At 39.9% G+C, this 16,225-nt stretch overlaps 1 protein-coding gene across 1 annotated transcript in view; it reads left to right on the top strand.

Moving 5' to 3' along the window:
• The first annotated feature begins 11,217 nt into the window (after positions 1 to 11,217).
• ece2b (endothelin converting enzyme 2b) overlaps positions 11,218 to 16,225 on the top strand; it is a 74,865-nt gene continuing 69,857 nt past the window's right edge. Inside the window, exons 1-2 of the mRNA XM_079611297.1 lie at positions 11,218 to 11,380; positions 11,462 to 11,542. Of these exons, the coding sequence (XP_079467423.1) occupies positions 11,510 to 11,542 (33 nt within the window). The 5' untranslated portion in view covers positions 11,218 to 11,380; positions 11,462 to 11,509. The remainder of the gene's footprint in view (positions 11,381 to 11,461; positions 11,543 to 16,225) is intronic.

Genomic DNA, 16,225 nt, shown 5'->3' on the forward strand with positions numbered 1-16,225 from the left:
TGACCATTTTAAATCGCTTGAAACAGACGCGATAGCTGATTCGAACGAGTGATGTTGTGATGTTCCACGGCGGCATCCATGTCTGTAATGTACAAAATCTGCGTCACCGTCTCTGCTCTGTCGTCATCGTGTAAAACGTTTCTGATTGGTGCCGCGATTTCGGCGGATTGGAAATGGGTTTCAATGGGCTCTTTGCCAGACCCACTTGCAGAGCAAATCTAAATTTGCCGGAAGTGGTCTGGGTTTTCCCAGGCTAGTTAATAAAGGCATTCTGAAGCAAAATGATTGTTTTTTTTTGTAAAAAAAAATATTCATATTTAACACGTTAGAAAGTAAAATTCTAGCTTCCGGCCATACAGTCTCTCTTTTTTTTCTTTTCATACGCAGTCTCTACGTGCGCCTAAAGCGCAACTTGTGACGTCGGAAGTAGCGTAGTGCGTCATGGCATAGCGTTAATATCAGCAGTACGTCACATTACTCGTATAAAGTTGCGTTTTACACTTAAGTGGAATCCGTATGTTCGTTTGGCCGGAAGCTAGTTATTTTACTTTATTACATTTTTAATATTAATATTTTTCTTACAGAAACTCATTGTTTTGCTTCAGAAGGCCTTTATTACCCCCCCCCCCCCGGAGCCGTGTGGAGGTCGTTTATGACGGAAAAAAGCACGTTTTTGAGCTTTAATCTGTTGGTTGCAATCCACTGCCATTATACAACTTGGAAGAGCCAGGATATTTTTTAATACAACTCAGATTGTATTCGTCTGAAGGAAGAAAGTCATATACAGCTAGGATGGCTTGAGGGTGAGTAAATCATGGGCTAATTTTCATTTTAAAGTGAACTACTCCTTTAATTTGAGTGACATGCCAATATTAATTCAGGCATTACAACTCAAATCAATATTGGTTTGTTCATTCTGCTCATACAGACGAAATAAAAAGAATGAAACTGTTCATATTGACAGAAAAATAAGCAAGCAGGAAGGCATTATTGATACCCGAGGGCAAACGCTTTATACACCACGTTGGAAAGCACAGTGGGCCCTACGCCCGAATGAGGATTGGATTATTGGGTTTAGGGAAGGCCGTTTGAATGAGGCTTTCAGCAGTTCACGGTTAGTGCTGCCATCGCAACTCACCCGCAGTGGTTAGGAGTCTTTCTGGACTGTGAGAGAGGACAGATCACTTTTCTATGTGCAGACAGAAGGATAAGTTTGGATTTATCTTCTCGTATCAAGCTGAGCTGCAGGGCAAAGTGTCTGTTTGATGAGTATAGTATCTCTCCCTGCCACTATCACTTACTGAGAGCTTTAAGGCCTCCAACAGCACGGCCATTTACAGTTGAAGAACGAAGCCCTTTGGTGCCTTCAATGCTAATCTTATTGGTGCTGTCCTCTTTTCTGTTGATTTCAATGTAAAACACGCAAGACCTCCACATTATATTTATGCAATCCCTTCTTTAAATGAATTAAATGAGTATCTTGCATGTTATGTAATAGTTGGCTTGGCATGCAGAATGACTGCCTTTGTTTAATGGGACTGTATAAGAAGCAATGAAGCTGTTCATGCAATGCCGTAACGGATTACAAGAGGACAACACGTGACGTTCTCTGAGACGCCATCGGACTCGAAATTATGCGATTCTAAAGCAATACTATCAACGGCAAAATGAATCTGCAGTGGTCAGGTGCCAGCGGTCACATGGTACATGGCGGAGGTTTCAGAAATCACGAGTTTACAAGTTATAATTACGAGTTTACAAAGATGAACGCTTTTTACAAGTTGGAATCTCGTAATTACGACATGGCGCCGACGCACCTTTATTCTTAGGAAATGTACATTTCTAAATTTCTATATAGTAAAATCATGATGATTGTTCAAGCCACGGTGGAACGATCATGTTTATAAGTTAGGAGTGAACGGCTCTTCTTTAAAGGAGAACTCCGGTCAATTTTAACATTGAGCTCAATTTTTTGTAAATTTGGAGTGCTGTCAATACAGAGAACAACGACAAAAATCCTCTTTTTAAAATTTGCACCCTATTGACTTGAATGGGGCAAGTTGTTTTAAACCTGCTTTTATCCTCTTAATCTTTGATGTGTCATTACAAGTGCCCAGCCATGTTGAGTGATTCCTTCAGAGTGAACACGAGTGAATCTGACTGCAGTAGATGTGGAAGATATTAATAAAAATTATGTTAATTCAACAAGCGCACATACCTTTTTTTAACTGTTTTCGGCCGAAGTCCACAGTAGTCGACTGTCGAGTTAAAAAGAGGATAACACGGTGAAGGCAACACCGATTTTTGTCATTGTTCTCTGTATTGACAGCACTCCAAATTCACAAAAAAATTAGCTCAATGTTAAAATTGACCGGAGTTCTCCTTTAAGCCCTGAGTTTACGAGTTGTCAGTGAGAAATGTGGCGGAATACCACAATAGCTACTATTATTTACAGCAAAATCCTGCACAAAATATAATAGCATTGTAATACACCAATGTATGTAACGATAAAGATAACAGCGGCTTCATAAATTAATTATTATGAAAGACACATCTGAGGAACATTCTTTCTTCATTTTCTAGTTTAAAAACCTTGCTGTATTTTTGTGTAGATAATTAAGAGAAGGAACACCGCCATCTTGCTTCGACGAAAGTGTCTTGAACGCACCTGACATCTTACGATTTCCTAACTCATAAATACAAACGTAAATACAAAGTGTTCACGTAATCAAGGACAAATAATGTTTACTTACGGTGGCCTTGGAACAGTTTCGCAAAGCTATGAAGGAAAGCATAAAATACAACCTAGACTTTCTGAGTAAAATGTTAGTGGAGCTTGAGTGTGCAAAACTTGTTTGTTATTATCAGTCAGAAGTCTATCACTAAGAAAGGTAATAGCACACCTCAACTGCACACGGTTTGAGGTATCACTCACAAAGTACAAAGTTCTGACAAGTAACAAAGTTTGTTTAAACCCCTAACCCTAAGTATGAGAGCTAGGCTAGTCTACATCTAAATGTCCACATTAGTAGCTACAGCTCGCTCGTGATTTAGTTCACACGCAACTAGTCGTTTGCAGCTCAAATTATTTTACCTTTATAAATAACAATAAAGTTAAATATAGTCAATAAAGTTCTCTAACGTCCTAATTAAAATACTTGGAAAATATAAAAGACTGGCCACGATACAGTCGTCTTGGCAAAATCACGCATCTTCAGCTCATGAGAGGTTGGTCATGTAACTCTTCTGGTCTCCACAAGGTGGAGATGTGTTAGCAGTTATATGAGCAGGACCCGAATGTAGATGGTTATACAAGTGCACATTATTATTTAATAGAACTGAAGCTTTATAGATTCATAATCACTGCAAAATCATTACATTGAGCTTCCTCCAGTTTGTTGAGATGGTTAACAACACAGAATACGGAGCATCAAGAAACCAAGGCATTTGGATGAAAGCGTTTAAGGGTCTCTATTGTGACAGGTGATTTCAGCATTAATGAATAAACAGGTGTTCTGTCTTTATGATGAAAGGCACCCGTATTTGATTTGCAAGACTAATTTATAACTCTTACAGCCAGGTTTTTTTTCCTCTTGAATAATAGATATTATATTAGAGTACAAGAATACAAGAGCAGCTGAATAATTGACAGGACAGCAATTTGCTTGCCGCATGTTTTTGGTATTTAGCCAGTGCAAAGATGTGTTTCACCTTCAAGTTATTTATAGGTGGACAAAATAATTTGAAGGTGTGATCAAGGGCAAAGCTTACGGTGTAACAACGAAAGGTGCCTCACATATTCTTTTGTGAACCTTATTAAATATTATGCCTAAAAATCTTATGAAGGACCAATGCCTGTCTTAATAGTTTCCATTCATCTTAATACAATTGAGACAATAATATCACTAATGAAATGTTGAAATTCACATGTAAATTAGGGACTTTCAAACAAAACACCTTGGTAATGAAACCAAAGAAAACAGAATATAACTGTTACAGAAGCTCCCCCCTCCTTGAAGGCACGTCCTCGCACTGATAATAGTCTAAACTGAAGAGGGAGGGAGGGCAGGGGTTCTGGAGGAGGAGGACGAGGGGCCCGCGAAGGGCAGGAGACAAGAGCCGATGGTGGCGTGAGAAACCAAGTGGCGATGATGGTGGGTGGAGCCCGGTAGGCAAAGGTGGTGTGACTGAGGACCAAAGCAGAGCCGGAGAGAAGGCAGAGCCCGATGGAGCCGAAGGAGTGGATGGACGAAGCGAAGCTGAAGGCCCGGAAATCCATGGCACAGGCAGAGAGACGTCAGACCAAAGCGGCGCCAGAGGGACGAGGGAGCCCGGTGGAGCCGTCAGGACGATGGTCCCAAGTGGAACAGAGGGAGGAAGGAGCCAAAGTGGAGCTGGAGGCAGAGCCAGGAGATCCTCTTGACTGGATGGAGCTGGAGACTGGAAGACCTCAGGCAGATCTACACAACAGAGTGGAGTCAGAGGAGAAGTCGAGGGGCTGAAGGGAACCAGGGGGCTGACGGACTGGCTGATTTGAGAAGAGGCGGGAGAGGGAGGCCGGGTGGGAACTCTGGAGACACAGGAGACTTTGAACTGGACGGGACCAGCATGCAGCGGGAGATTAATAGAAGCATCCTCTTTCAAACCATAAAAAAATACAAAGGTCAGTTTCAGCTGGGAGTGGTGGGACTGTGGGCAGGGTCTTCCTCCATTCCCTCATACTCCATGAGTAATCCTCGTAATCCCACGGCGGCACATGATGTTGCCGGCTCACACACGTGGTCAGACGAATTGTAAGGCTCAGGCTCCTGGCGATGGCTTGCTCAGTCCTTGTTTCTGACGCTGGCTCGTCCACCATGGCAGGCTCGGGCTCTCCGTCTGCAGGGGCTCTGGCGTCATGTCCGTGCAGCGGGGCGATGGCTGGCTGGGCTCTGGGTCTGAAGATGAGCCGGTGATGTTCGCCGATCCGATGTTCGCCAGCACCCACTCCACATACACGGCTAAACCTCCCCGAGGACCATCCACTGGAAGACCGGCCTTGGACCGCTCGTGCTGGCTGGAATAATAAAAAACACACAAGCGAGAGGTCAGGGAAGTTGGTGAGGATCGCCAGGTTTAAAACTTTCCTTGCGTGGTCCTCAAGGCTTTGTTCTTCCTGCTCGAGGTAGAGCAGCTGGACGGCTTGCAAATCTTGTTTAGGTCCGGTATTCTGTCATATATGGCTGAATAAAGCGCACGAAGACGAGGAATCAAACAAGAAGTCTTTAATAAATCCAAAAACAGAACACTCAGGTGATCGCAGGAGAAGAATGTAACATAACCACATTAACATTGATGACACCAGACAAATGAACTTGGGAAACTCAGGGCTTAAAGGCACGAGGAAAGCAATTAACATGAACAGAAACAGGTTGGGGATCATTCATAACCAAGGAAACTAACTATGAACACACACTGGCAAACAGGGATTACCATGGTAACAAAACAGAACTGTTACAACTAGCAGATAATATAATATTTCTGAAATAAAAAGGCCATTTAATTCTACTTGAAGAGTGTACACTTTCCTGACTGTGTTAACACACTTAAGTTCACTTTTAAAAAGTGCATTTTGTAATAATGTCACATTAATTGTCTTAAATTTTAAATAATTGTTTTATCTTTTTGTCAATCTTAAAATAAATACACTTATTTTTGTGTTGACTAACGTACTAAATCACACGTAAAGTACTTTTTTATTTGATTAACTTTAGTGTTTAGTCATTTTAACAGTAGTTTTGTTTGATATAACATTTAAAGTAATATATTTGATGTGCTAAACTGCAAAATCCTCATTACAAATGTGTAATTACAAAAATGTAACTTAACTTAAAGTATAGTGACATTAAAGTAGGTTATTGCTTGCCAGTTTAAAAAATCTTGACAAATGACAAATACACACGTATAAAGTCCCAAAAGCTTAACAGGGAATCTGGATAAATGAAGGCCAACACAGTTTTGAATATGTATTTGTTATGTACTTTCTCATTATATAGCCTAAATATAGTTCATTTTGAACCTAAAAATTACATAGTGTTGATTTATCAGTTCTACAGTATCCTAAGCCTTTTAACCTTTTCCCAACCATATGCATGAAACCCTCCAAATCTCCAACCATAAACCCTTAACCCCATCCATCTTCTTAGTCTAAACTCTCACTTCCAATCCAAGTCCCAATGCTATAGAGGAAAACCACATTAGCAGTCCTAAAATGAGCCTAACCCTTTTTCCTATCCGTAAAATCTGGCGGATTGATAGGAATGTTGATCTGGGAACATGTCCAAAATCACAATACGAATGAGGGTATTCTGTTTATTTCACTTCAAGGATTTCATAAATAAATAAGTGCTCTAAATACGGGCTGTTTACTACATCGAATTGCCACATTTGATGTTGAACTCTAAACAACACAAAGCAACTAATAGAGCAGTTCAGTACAACTCAATGGAATGATAAAAATAAGTCTGTAAGTTGAGAAAACACTCTTGTTTCTCCCCCCCAGACGCTGCTGTCAGCCCACCATCCTCCCACACCACACTCATTCTCGCCACGGGAAAACAGGATTTCTGGCCTCCAACTGGCTGGAAACGGTTGCCATGGCAATACTATGACAACGCCTTAGTCCATCGCATTATTGATGCTATGACCACATCAGAACATGAGACTCTCATGGCACAATGGTATCCTGCCAACGCAGAATGTATCGCGGTCTGTGTGCGCTGGGAATGCTCAGTCATGCAAACGTGACGCTTTTACATAATGCTTTAAAAATACAGCATTAAGACACAAACCGCTTGGCGTCTGTTTGCCTGGTTTTGCTTGGTCATCTCTGGGATGTGTCCATTATTCTGACAGCATGTTAGCAACTAGTCCTTTTTTCAGATCGCTGTTTTGTTTGCTAGTCAGGTAATAATGCCAACACCACCTCATAAAAAAAAAAACATGCAGGAATAAAAAGCTCTACAACATGTATATGACATTCAGGCGTGAAAGGTTTACAGCGACATGTCGGTTTTTTTTTCTTCAAAAGTGAAAATACTGTGCATCACAACACAAGAACAGGCTAAATAAACATCTTTAATATGCATTTGAGTGGATTTTGGACCAGTGAATTTCAGAATGCTGCTGAATGGCTGACTCCTCATTTGTTTTGAATGGTTAAGACTAAAACTCATAGGAAAGACGAAGGTTATGACATTTAACAAACCGTAACTGTTGGTTAAACCATTGTTCATTTAATGGGTGTAAAGCACTTGTGTAATTGTACTTTATTACAATACTAAAGGATTATTTTGAAGGATTTGTATTTTGTTTAAGTGCAGTTTAAATTGAATACTTGTACGTTTTCCAAAGAAAAACACACCTTAAAAAATTTATTTTCGACTTGAAAAGTAAGTTTTTTTGCAGTGGTGTTTCACAGTTTGACAGTCAGTTAATATCCATACAGGGTTTTCAGGGTTTTTTTTCTGTGATTTAACTGAGCAATAGAGTGCAACAATATGGCTCTGGAAGTAAACACGCCATTAAAAAAAAATCCATAAAAACAGATAGAAAAAAAAAAAGTATTTATAAACCTTTTAAGAGAGACCTTTAGTGAGCTCTGAGGTTAAGAGATAGTAGCTATACAGTATGTCAATATGACCTTTTGTTTAACAGTGAAATCGATTGGTCCATTATAACTGTCCGTTACACTACAAATGAGAATAAAATAAGGGTTTTTTCAGCAATATTGATGTAAATATTTTGATGGCTATTATTTAATGTTGTAAGTCTTAAAGCAATTAGTGTTTTAAATGAACATTATAAAATGTTACACATTTTTTGTAATACTTAAAAAAGTATTGCATTTAAAGTTAAAATTGTGCTTTTTTACTTGAACTCAATTATGTTTTTGTCTATATTGGACTTTTAATTGAGTCAATTGAGAGTGTTTTCCACCCCTGATAACAAGAAGCGCCGGGGATGTAAAGACAGGCTGCTGGTGTTATTTATGCATGCTATGCCCTGTCCTGACACACACCTCTATTGTGGGGTGAACAGCATGTTATTAGTCTTCCATTATATGCCACTATCTGAAACAAGATTGCGTCTTGCACGGCTGCACTTTCATTCTGGTGAGAGAATCCGTACACACGCGATACAGTTTTGGAATACCAACTTGCAAAGAGTTGTAGAGTTGGCAGTTTAATAGCCTGTTGAAAAGACCAGCGAGTGATGCATTTTGGTTCCTGGGATTCTTCTTAACTACAGTAGTCAACATTTGAAGTGGATCAAAACCTTTTATCAAAGTTAGACATGAATACCCGGTCTTGTCTTAGGACAACTTTGATGGACTTTTTTGATCCACTTCAAATGTTGAACGCTAGTAGTACTGTAGTAACACTCAAGGTGTGATCACATTTGATTGGCGAGATTTAGTGTGCGAAATGGTGTAGGGAACACAGCCGTAATGAAAATGTTATTCAGACTGCTAATTTACCAATCGTATCTTTGAGAACGGGGAATCGTTGAGAATTGTTTACTCTCAAAACCGTCCATTTACACTCTAAAAAATGCTGGGTTATTTCAACCCATGTTTGGGTCAAATATGGACAAACCCAACTATTGGTTTACACATCTTTGACCCAGACTTGGGTTAAAACAACCCAGCATTTTTTTAGAGTGCGCTTTATACAATACAAATTGTTTCAAATCAGCTTTGAAGAAATTCAGTGATGTAAAAAGAATCCAACTCTTCTGTAAAACAGTGAAGTCGTCATCCAGCTAAGTTGAGCTCTCATCCAATAGCGTCAGTGAACTCAATAATGCTCAATATTAAGTGAATCTGTGAACGAATCAGTCCTATCCTTCACATATCATTCAGCCTGATTTGTAAAATGGCAAACTTTCCTTTTTTGACTAAACAATTCCTTCAACGTGTTTTTGAACCCTATAATATTCCTCTAAGAGTGTGACAAGGCCACATGCAGAGCTTGTTCATTTCACCCAATGGCAAGATCTGACCTTCTAGCAGAAAGGAGGGAGGAGGTGAAGAGAAATCTGTTGGAGGCAGACACAAAAACATCATTGAGCAGGAGGCCAAGAGAGACAGCCAGAAATAAGCAGGAGAGATTGTGAAGGCGAACAGAAATGAAGTCTAAACTTGAACTAGCTTGGAAGAGGAACAAGAAATGTGTCAATCTGCAGTGCGTCTCACTTCACAGCGCCCCAAGCTTTCTCCAGAGAAACTCTTCTGCAGTACGCCGTTTGGAAACTGAATAGTCAATCACACTTTGCGCTAAACAGAAATGGAAATAGAAAGGAGAGAATGTAAGTGTGTGTGGTTGCATCAGATCGTTGGGTTTCTGGCAGGCCTTGATGTTGTTCAAGGTGAGAGATGAGAATGGCAGCAGACGGGGCTATCAGCAGACGTATCTGCCCGCCGACCTTGCTCTCCCATCTGGCCAAAGTTGAGAGCTGAGTTATATTATGCATGGGGCACTTTATGAAAACCTCCCAAGAGTTACAGCCTTCAGCTATTGATCACACAGAGCATTTAGATGGGAGATAAAGACTTCACTGTTGCTGCTTCTCCTTGGTAGGGGGTGTTTATTTTCATGCTCCAATTTCGAAACATGAAAAACTTTTCTGCTCTCTACCGTGCGTCAAATGTTTTGGCAGTTCATTTTGCATTATTCAAATAAAAGTTACATGGTTTATTCATTTTGTTCAAAGTGACTTATAAATGAAGGAACAAAAACAAAATGTGAAAATGTTCCAGTAATTACGTAAACTTATAGCCTATGTAATATGTATTTATACAAACTCTAAAGGCCAGTTCACACCAAGAACCATAACTTTAAAGATAATGATAAAGATAATAATAGTTCTAAAAATTGTTCTCAATAATAAAGAATAGCCACGACAAGAGTTCACACCACAACTATAACGATAACGGCACTGAGAAACGATATCGTTGAAATCACTTTCAGAACGATTTTATCCAACTGATGAACGATAAAAACATTGATAGCCAATCAGAATCCACCCTTCTGTAACGAGCTTGAGTATTTAAAGTGACAGATGATACAACTAAAGGGCATGCTTATAATTAAGACTCTAAGGGCCCTAACATACACCCGGCGCAAAGCAGATCCAGGCGCAACGCAAGTGTTTTTTTGCTAGTTTCAGCCCGACGCAGTTATCATTTTCACGTTTTAATGAAATCATGCCAGTTGGTGGATACACTTGAGAAACCTCAGTCTCTGTATCTTCATCTTGTGTAAAAGCTAATCAGTCTAATCGGCTTTCTGATATTGGGCCAGAACTTTACTGCAGTTTCCATTTCATTTAAACGGTGCAGGGGTTGGGTGGGCTCCAAGATGCGGAGATATTTGCGTTCATTTTCTTAGACAAGAGAGAGAGAGAGATAGAGAGAGAGAGAAAGAGAGAGAAGCAGAGAGAGCGGCTCAAATCTGTTACATATCCCTACCCAGGCTCAAGTCATTTAAAACATATGTTTTCAATCAGCTTCGAGATCCAGCGCTGAGCTATGTCTGTTTCTTCACGTGGGAACCCATCGATCAGGCTCTCGTGAGTCGTGACCCCGGGGCCAGTGTTAAAGTTGATGCGAAACAGAAATTGCGATTGTATATCCGAGTGAAAAAGGGGTTTGATTTTGTCCATGGGGGAATTGATTGGATGGTTGTGGTTTGCTATTGGTGGATCTCATGTGAGTGACAGGTTGCCCCGCCCTCACGCCAGTAAAAATATAATCAGAGAAGAGAAGAAATGCTGCAAGTTAATTTGATTAAAAGATTACAAGGCTAAATGGTTTAACACATAGACGCGACTTTATAAATTCGAATAATTTAAAAATAAATTATTTAGAAAACTATTTAGCACCATAAACCAGTGGAGAACCAGTGGAGTCGAGACGTTTTAATCTCTAAAGAACCATATGTCAACTCAAGAACTATGTACATGGGAAAAAGGTGTTTTTTTAAGAGTACAGGAAGAGGTTATTAGCCCTCATCTTTCTTGATGCTTATGACAGCGTCAGCATCACCTCCATCCATACAGATGCGGCAGGAGATCGAGATCGCATTCAATCACGGACACGGAGCCGGCGCGCATGAGAGCGAAAGGGGCGGGGGAATGAGAGAGAGAGAGAGAGAGAGAGAGAGAGAGAGAGAGAGAGAGAGAGAGAGAGAGAGAGAGAGAGAGAGCGCACACAGGCTGATCTCTATCTATCTTCCACAGACATCTTTCTATGTTATAACACACAGAGCATAGGACTTGCTGGTCGTTGACGGTGGCACAGCAACCCATAATGCGCGCCGTCTTCTGAAAACGTACAGCGGTAGGCTATGGTAAACGTCTGTTTTCAATAATAGCGCAGATGAACGATGGTTTTAACTCTCACGGGTCATGTTTGTTTCAGGCGCGAGGGATGATGGCTTAGTCGCGTGCGGAGCGCCGATGCTGCACGATGAGTGTAGCGCTGCAAGATTTACGAAATAACGTGAGTCGCACTGATGCTTTTTTTTATTTTTTTATCACATCACAACATCTGCAAGCCATGTCATTGGGCGAATTGATCGAAGCTGCTTTAAATTGATTCTTGACACGTAAAAAGGCAAATTGTGCACATTTGGAGATGCACCACATCATGGTTATCGCGCGTCTGTTTTTTAATGTTTACACTTCGGTTGCGCAATGACTGATGTAACGAACTCATGACAAATGATGTTCTACTCTTGTATAACGCACCAAACGTTTATTGGGTTTGTGTTTCCTGGTTTCCACTCTCGTTTCCGCGTGTCTTTGAGCACGGAGCATCTTTTTTTATGGAAATAAACAGTTGATGTAGTCGCTACGTCAAAATGTTCATGGGGCTGAAATGTGACATCGCTACAGCGCTGCTCTCTATCACAAACAAACTATTTATTGTACTAACGCGCGTAGATTCCCTGAAACCATAAACTATTCCCCGAAGACAACACGACACGCCGAACTCGTTGGTTTTCTAGAATAACACAGATTCCTTTTTCCTGTAGAACAGCTGCTTCCCAACTCCAGACGAACTGGTTTTTATCGCTTGACTCTTTGTGTTCGAGGTTTCACTCGTTTGTTTACAGGGAGTGGCTTCGAGAGCATCTTGAGTTGCACAGCGCTTTATAGACAGGCGTACGCTACCATGGCAACTGGGGGGTCGCGCGAGGATAGTTGTATTGGATGGACTGTAACAGGTAGGACTCTATTCTCGCGTGAGCTCTCCTTTAGTACGATGCAAACCTGCGTTTTTTTTATTTATTTTTTAATTAGACTCATATTTGTTAATTAGATAGCCTACAAACAAAATGGACTGTTCTGAGTCCATGAAATTGTGAGTGGTGCTTGTGCAAAACTCTGTAGGACAACACGCACACTGCAAAATGGTCAGATAACCTAAAATGCACTATGTACACTTAATAATACAGAATCCATCTGAATATATTAGTTTTGAGGCTAACCACCATAGACATTGAGGGAGACTTGTTTTATTCTGGTCTGCTCTCAATGTCAAAATTATTTAGATGGCCAATCAAATCAAAGTAGGCGGGGTTTACCGTTACAGATGCAGAATGCCAATTCCAGCGCGAAGGATCAGTTTAAAACCGTTGAACTGCGAGGTAAGATGCAAATAGGGAAACATTTAAATATGTCAAATGTTTTGCGAAAGAAATGTTAAAAGACCGACAGTAACATCCACTTTTTTCTCAAATGGCCGTTTTGAATTGAAAATATAGTGATTCATGTAATCGAAACGGTTTTCGACATATGCAAATAAATAAGTTATAAATAAATAAAAGCGTGCAAGACATGGTAACGGCCTTGGGTTACCTATACAAACAAATTAAATTTTAAGCTCAGGTAGAACAGAAGTAACTTCTTAAAGTCCCCCTGTGGTGAAAATCAAGTTTTTATGTGGTGTTTTTAATATGCTTCAGGACAAACCATGTAGCCTACAAGTTCATAAGTCAACACTATTGCTGAGTATTTTCTCCTTAAAACTGCAGTGAACTAGCCTGGGGTGCGTTTCCTAAAAGCATCGTTGGCCAACTATGATCGCAATTTCTATTGAACTCTATTGGTAACGACGGATCTTGCGACCATAGTTGGCTTTGGGAAACGCACCCCTGGTTGACACCAGACCCTGCTCAGTTGTAACTGAGAGTGGGTCTGGGGAAGGTTCATTCACAGCCCATCACCAACAGATGTCAAATGCCTCTGGGCGCAATTGGATAGACCTAAAACCAATCAGAGCGATCATCATCGTGTAAAGCCCGCCTCGACGTTTGTGATTGGTGCCTCGATTTGGAAAAATTGGAAATGAGTTTGAATGGGCTCTTGGCCAGACTGACTTGCAGAGCAAATCTCAATTTTGCCTGAAGTTCGTCAGGGTTTTCCCAGGCTAGCAGTGAACCAAAGACAGTCTCAAAAATGCGGTTTGAAATCGCTGGTGTTTCTGATGTCACAAACATATTGTGATCGTCAACGAGTGGATCTCTGAGCTGCTGTGAGTGAGTGGAGGCGGGCTAATTTGCATATTCAAATAACCTTGTATATTAAACGAGGCAGTGGTGTAAAGTTACATTCAAGCTATTTAAGGCATGGATATTTTTTTTCAAAGGGGAAAAAAACAAACATTTAAATATGTCATTTTGGTGATCAAAGATGAGTTTTAAGTGATACAATTATTGATTAGGGGGATTTAAGTTAAAAACTGCATTGGTTGTGCTTGCCAGCGAGGTGCTGTACAGTAACGGTGGTGTTTTAAGTGGTTGTCACACATTGCTATGTGGTTGCTAGGCTGATCTGATAGTGTCTATGGTGTTGCCAAGTTGTTGCCAAGTGGATCCTTACTGCCTCAAGTTCTTATCTTATCTTATTTAACCTTTATTTAACCAGGCAAGCCACTTAAGAACAAATTCTTATTTACAACAGCCTGACAGGAGAATAATCTCCCGGGAGGACATACAGACAGACATTGTGCAAATACAATAAATCAAACTATAAAACAAAGAAAAAGGGATTAGTGAAAGCATTTACAAACAGTGAACCAAAAGCTCCCTAATAATATTTTAAAAGCAGAGATTGAATACGTCTCTATTTTTTCAGTGATTTTGTAACACATTCCAATCATTTGGTGCTGAAAGCAGAACAGCCTATTAGATAAGCCTACAGTGAATATACTCTAATATATACATTTCAGTAAAACCATTATTTAAAAAACATCTAAAGGTGTCTCAAATCTCATATATATTTAAAGTCTACTGGAATTTTATGCTTAATTTATTGTCTGTCAAGTAAAAATCGTACGTCTAATCACAGCACCCCTCCTAAACAGCCCACAGGACTTATCACTCATGTCTGCTTAAATAGTGTGGGACTTGCCGGAGCGTTACAACCAAGGAAAGGGGGTTTTGAAGAACTTAGCCCTCACCACTAATAAGTGCAACTAATTTCTTTAAATCTAATGTACCTCGAGCAGATGTGAAGGCACACTGTTCCCTCATTAGGGAGGAGTGCTCAGGTCATGATGGAGCGGCTGTAATTAGCCCAGTTCAATATGCTGTAAATCAATTACTGCTTGCAGAACCAGAGTCATTTCCACTACTTTGTTATCCGGATCTGCAAGATTATTTATTTGTAGACTGATGCATGTCGTACACCGTGTTCGCACACGGTGTACTAATGTTATATACAAAATGATAAATGACTTCACCACTGTTCCTGTCGAGAAAAGCCTCTCGTTCAGTATTACTCCTGAACATACTGAATGTACAGCATGTAGGCTTTTTATTTTAGTGAATGATGGCCTTTATTGCCCGCTTTTTGACTAAATGCTTTTATTCCTCTTTTTGAAGTCACGTTGGTTAAGTATCTGCTAAATGTAAAATGTAAATATCTGTTAAATGCATTCATTAATATTTCAGTTTCAATTAAGTATAAAAAATGTGCAAATAATTTGAAACCGATGCAGTTTGTAGATTGGTTCACAGAGGTCAGTATATCTGAATGGTATACTATAGACATTTTCACTGTCCGTCAGTCCTGGGATTTCAGTTAACAGGATAGTTCCAACACACTTTCATGGGAATTTGTAACTATTTCACTTTCTGGCGAATTGGTATGTTTTCGTACAATTTTATTCATACCATTTCATACAATCTGCTTAGCCTTTTTTTTCTAAAAATCGTACATTTTTGTACTACGGAGCCCCGGACATGACATGTGGGAAAAAATATTTGTATCGTGACCACGAATTAACAAATCGTTTCCACGACTTACTAATACGTGAGCACGTTTTACTAATTCGTTCCCTTGTTTTAAGTAAATAATGTGCACAATATAGTAATTTGTACAACGTGTATTGTAAGACCCAAATCGTAAAAAATGATACCAATTCACAACCAATTTGCTAAACCGTAAAATAGTAACGTTCATGTGTTCGGGTTTCAGAGTTCACCCAAAACATTTCATTAATCGTTTACTCATCCTCATGTTGTTCCAAACCTCTATGACTATCTTTCTTCCACTAAATGTTTCGACTGTTTTTGCCCATATAATGAAAGTAAGATATTTTGTTACTATATAGACCTTATGTTGCCCCGCCCCTTTTCAGCTCTGCGCTCGTTGTCTTTTGTCTTCCGGTCTGTATTTTCACAGCGATCTTGCGTATTTATGAATGAACGGCTCGTTTTAAAATCTACTGACATTTGTTAAGACATCTGCTTTAAACATTACAATCCTCATGATATCTTTCGTTAACTTTACATTAAGTAAATCCACTTCAAAATCTGGTTGTTGGTTGTTGAACGTATTGAACTCTAGTGTGCAAGGCTGCTAATAGCTTACTTCTTTATCTTATCTTCTACTTCCTCTGTGTTTCTGCACTTAGTGCATCATGGAAATAGCACCAGTGTCAGTATTTTGGTGTTTTTTGCACATTTAAATAGCAATGCTATTTGTTTAGTCATTTCCAGAGGCTTGCTGTAAACTTTCAGCCAAGCTTTACTGATGTTTGGTATGACCAGAGACGCACTGGCTTGTGTCGACAGTTATTGGATTATTTGGTTGTGTAGATAAAGATGTTATGTAACCAGCATCATCCTGTTTGCATGTTTATGCTTCATGCACACTATCTCCATCAATGCTTTCT

This window comes from Phoxinus phoxinus (genome assembly GCF_949152265.1).
Source record: "Phoxinus phoxinus genome assembly, chromosome: 4".
NCBI classification, from domain to species: Eukaryota; Metazoa; Chordata; class Actinopteri; order Cypriniformes; family Leuciscidae; genus Phoxinus; species Phoxinus phoxinus.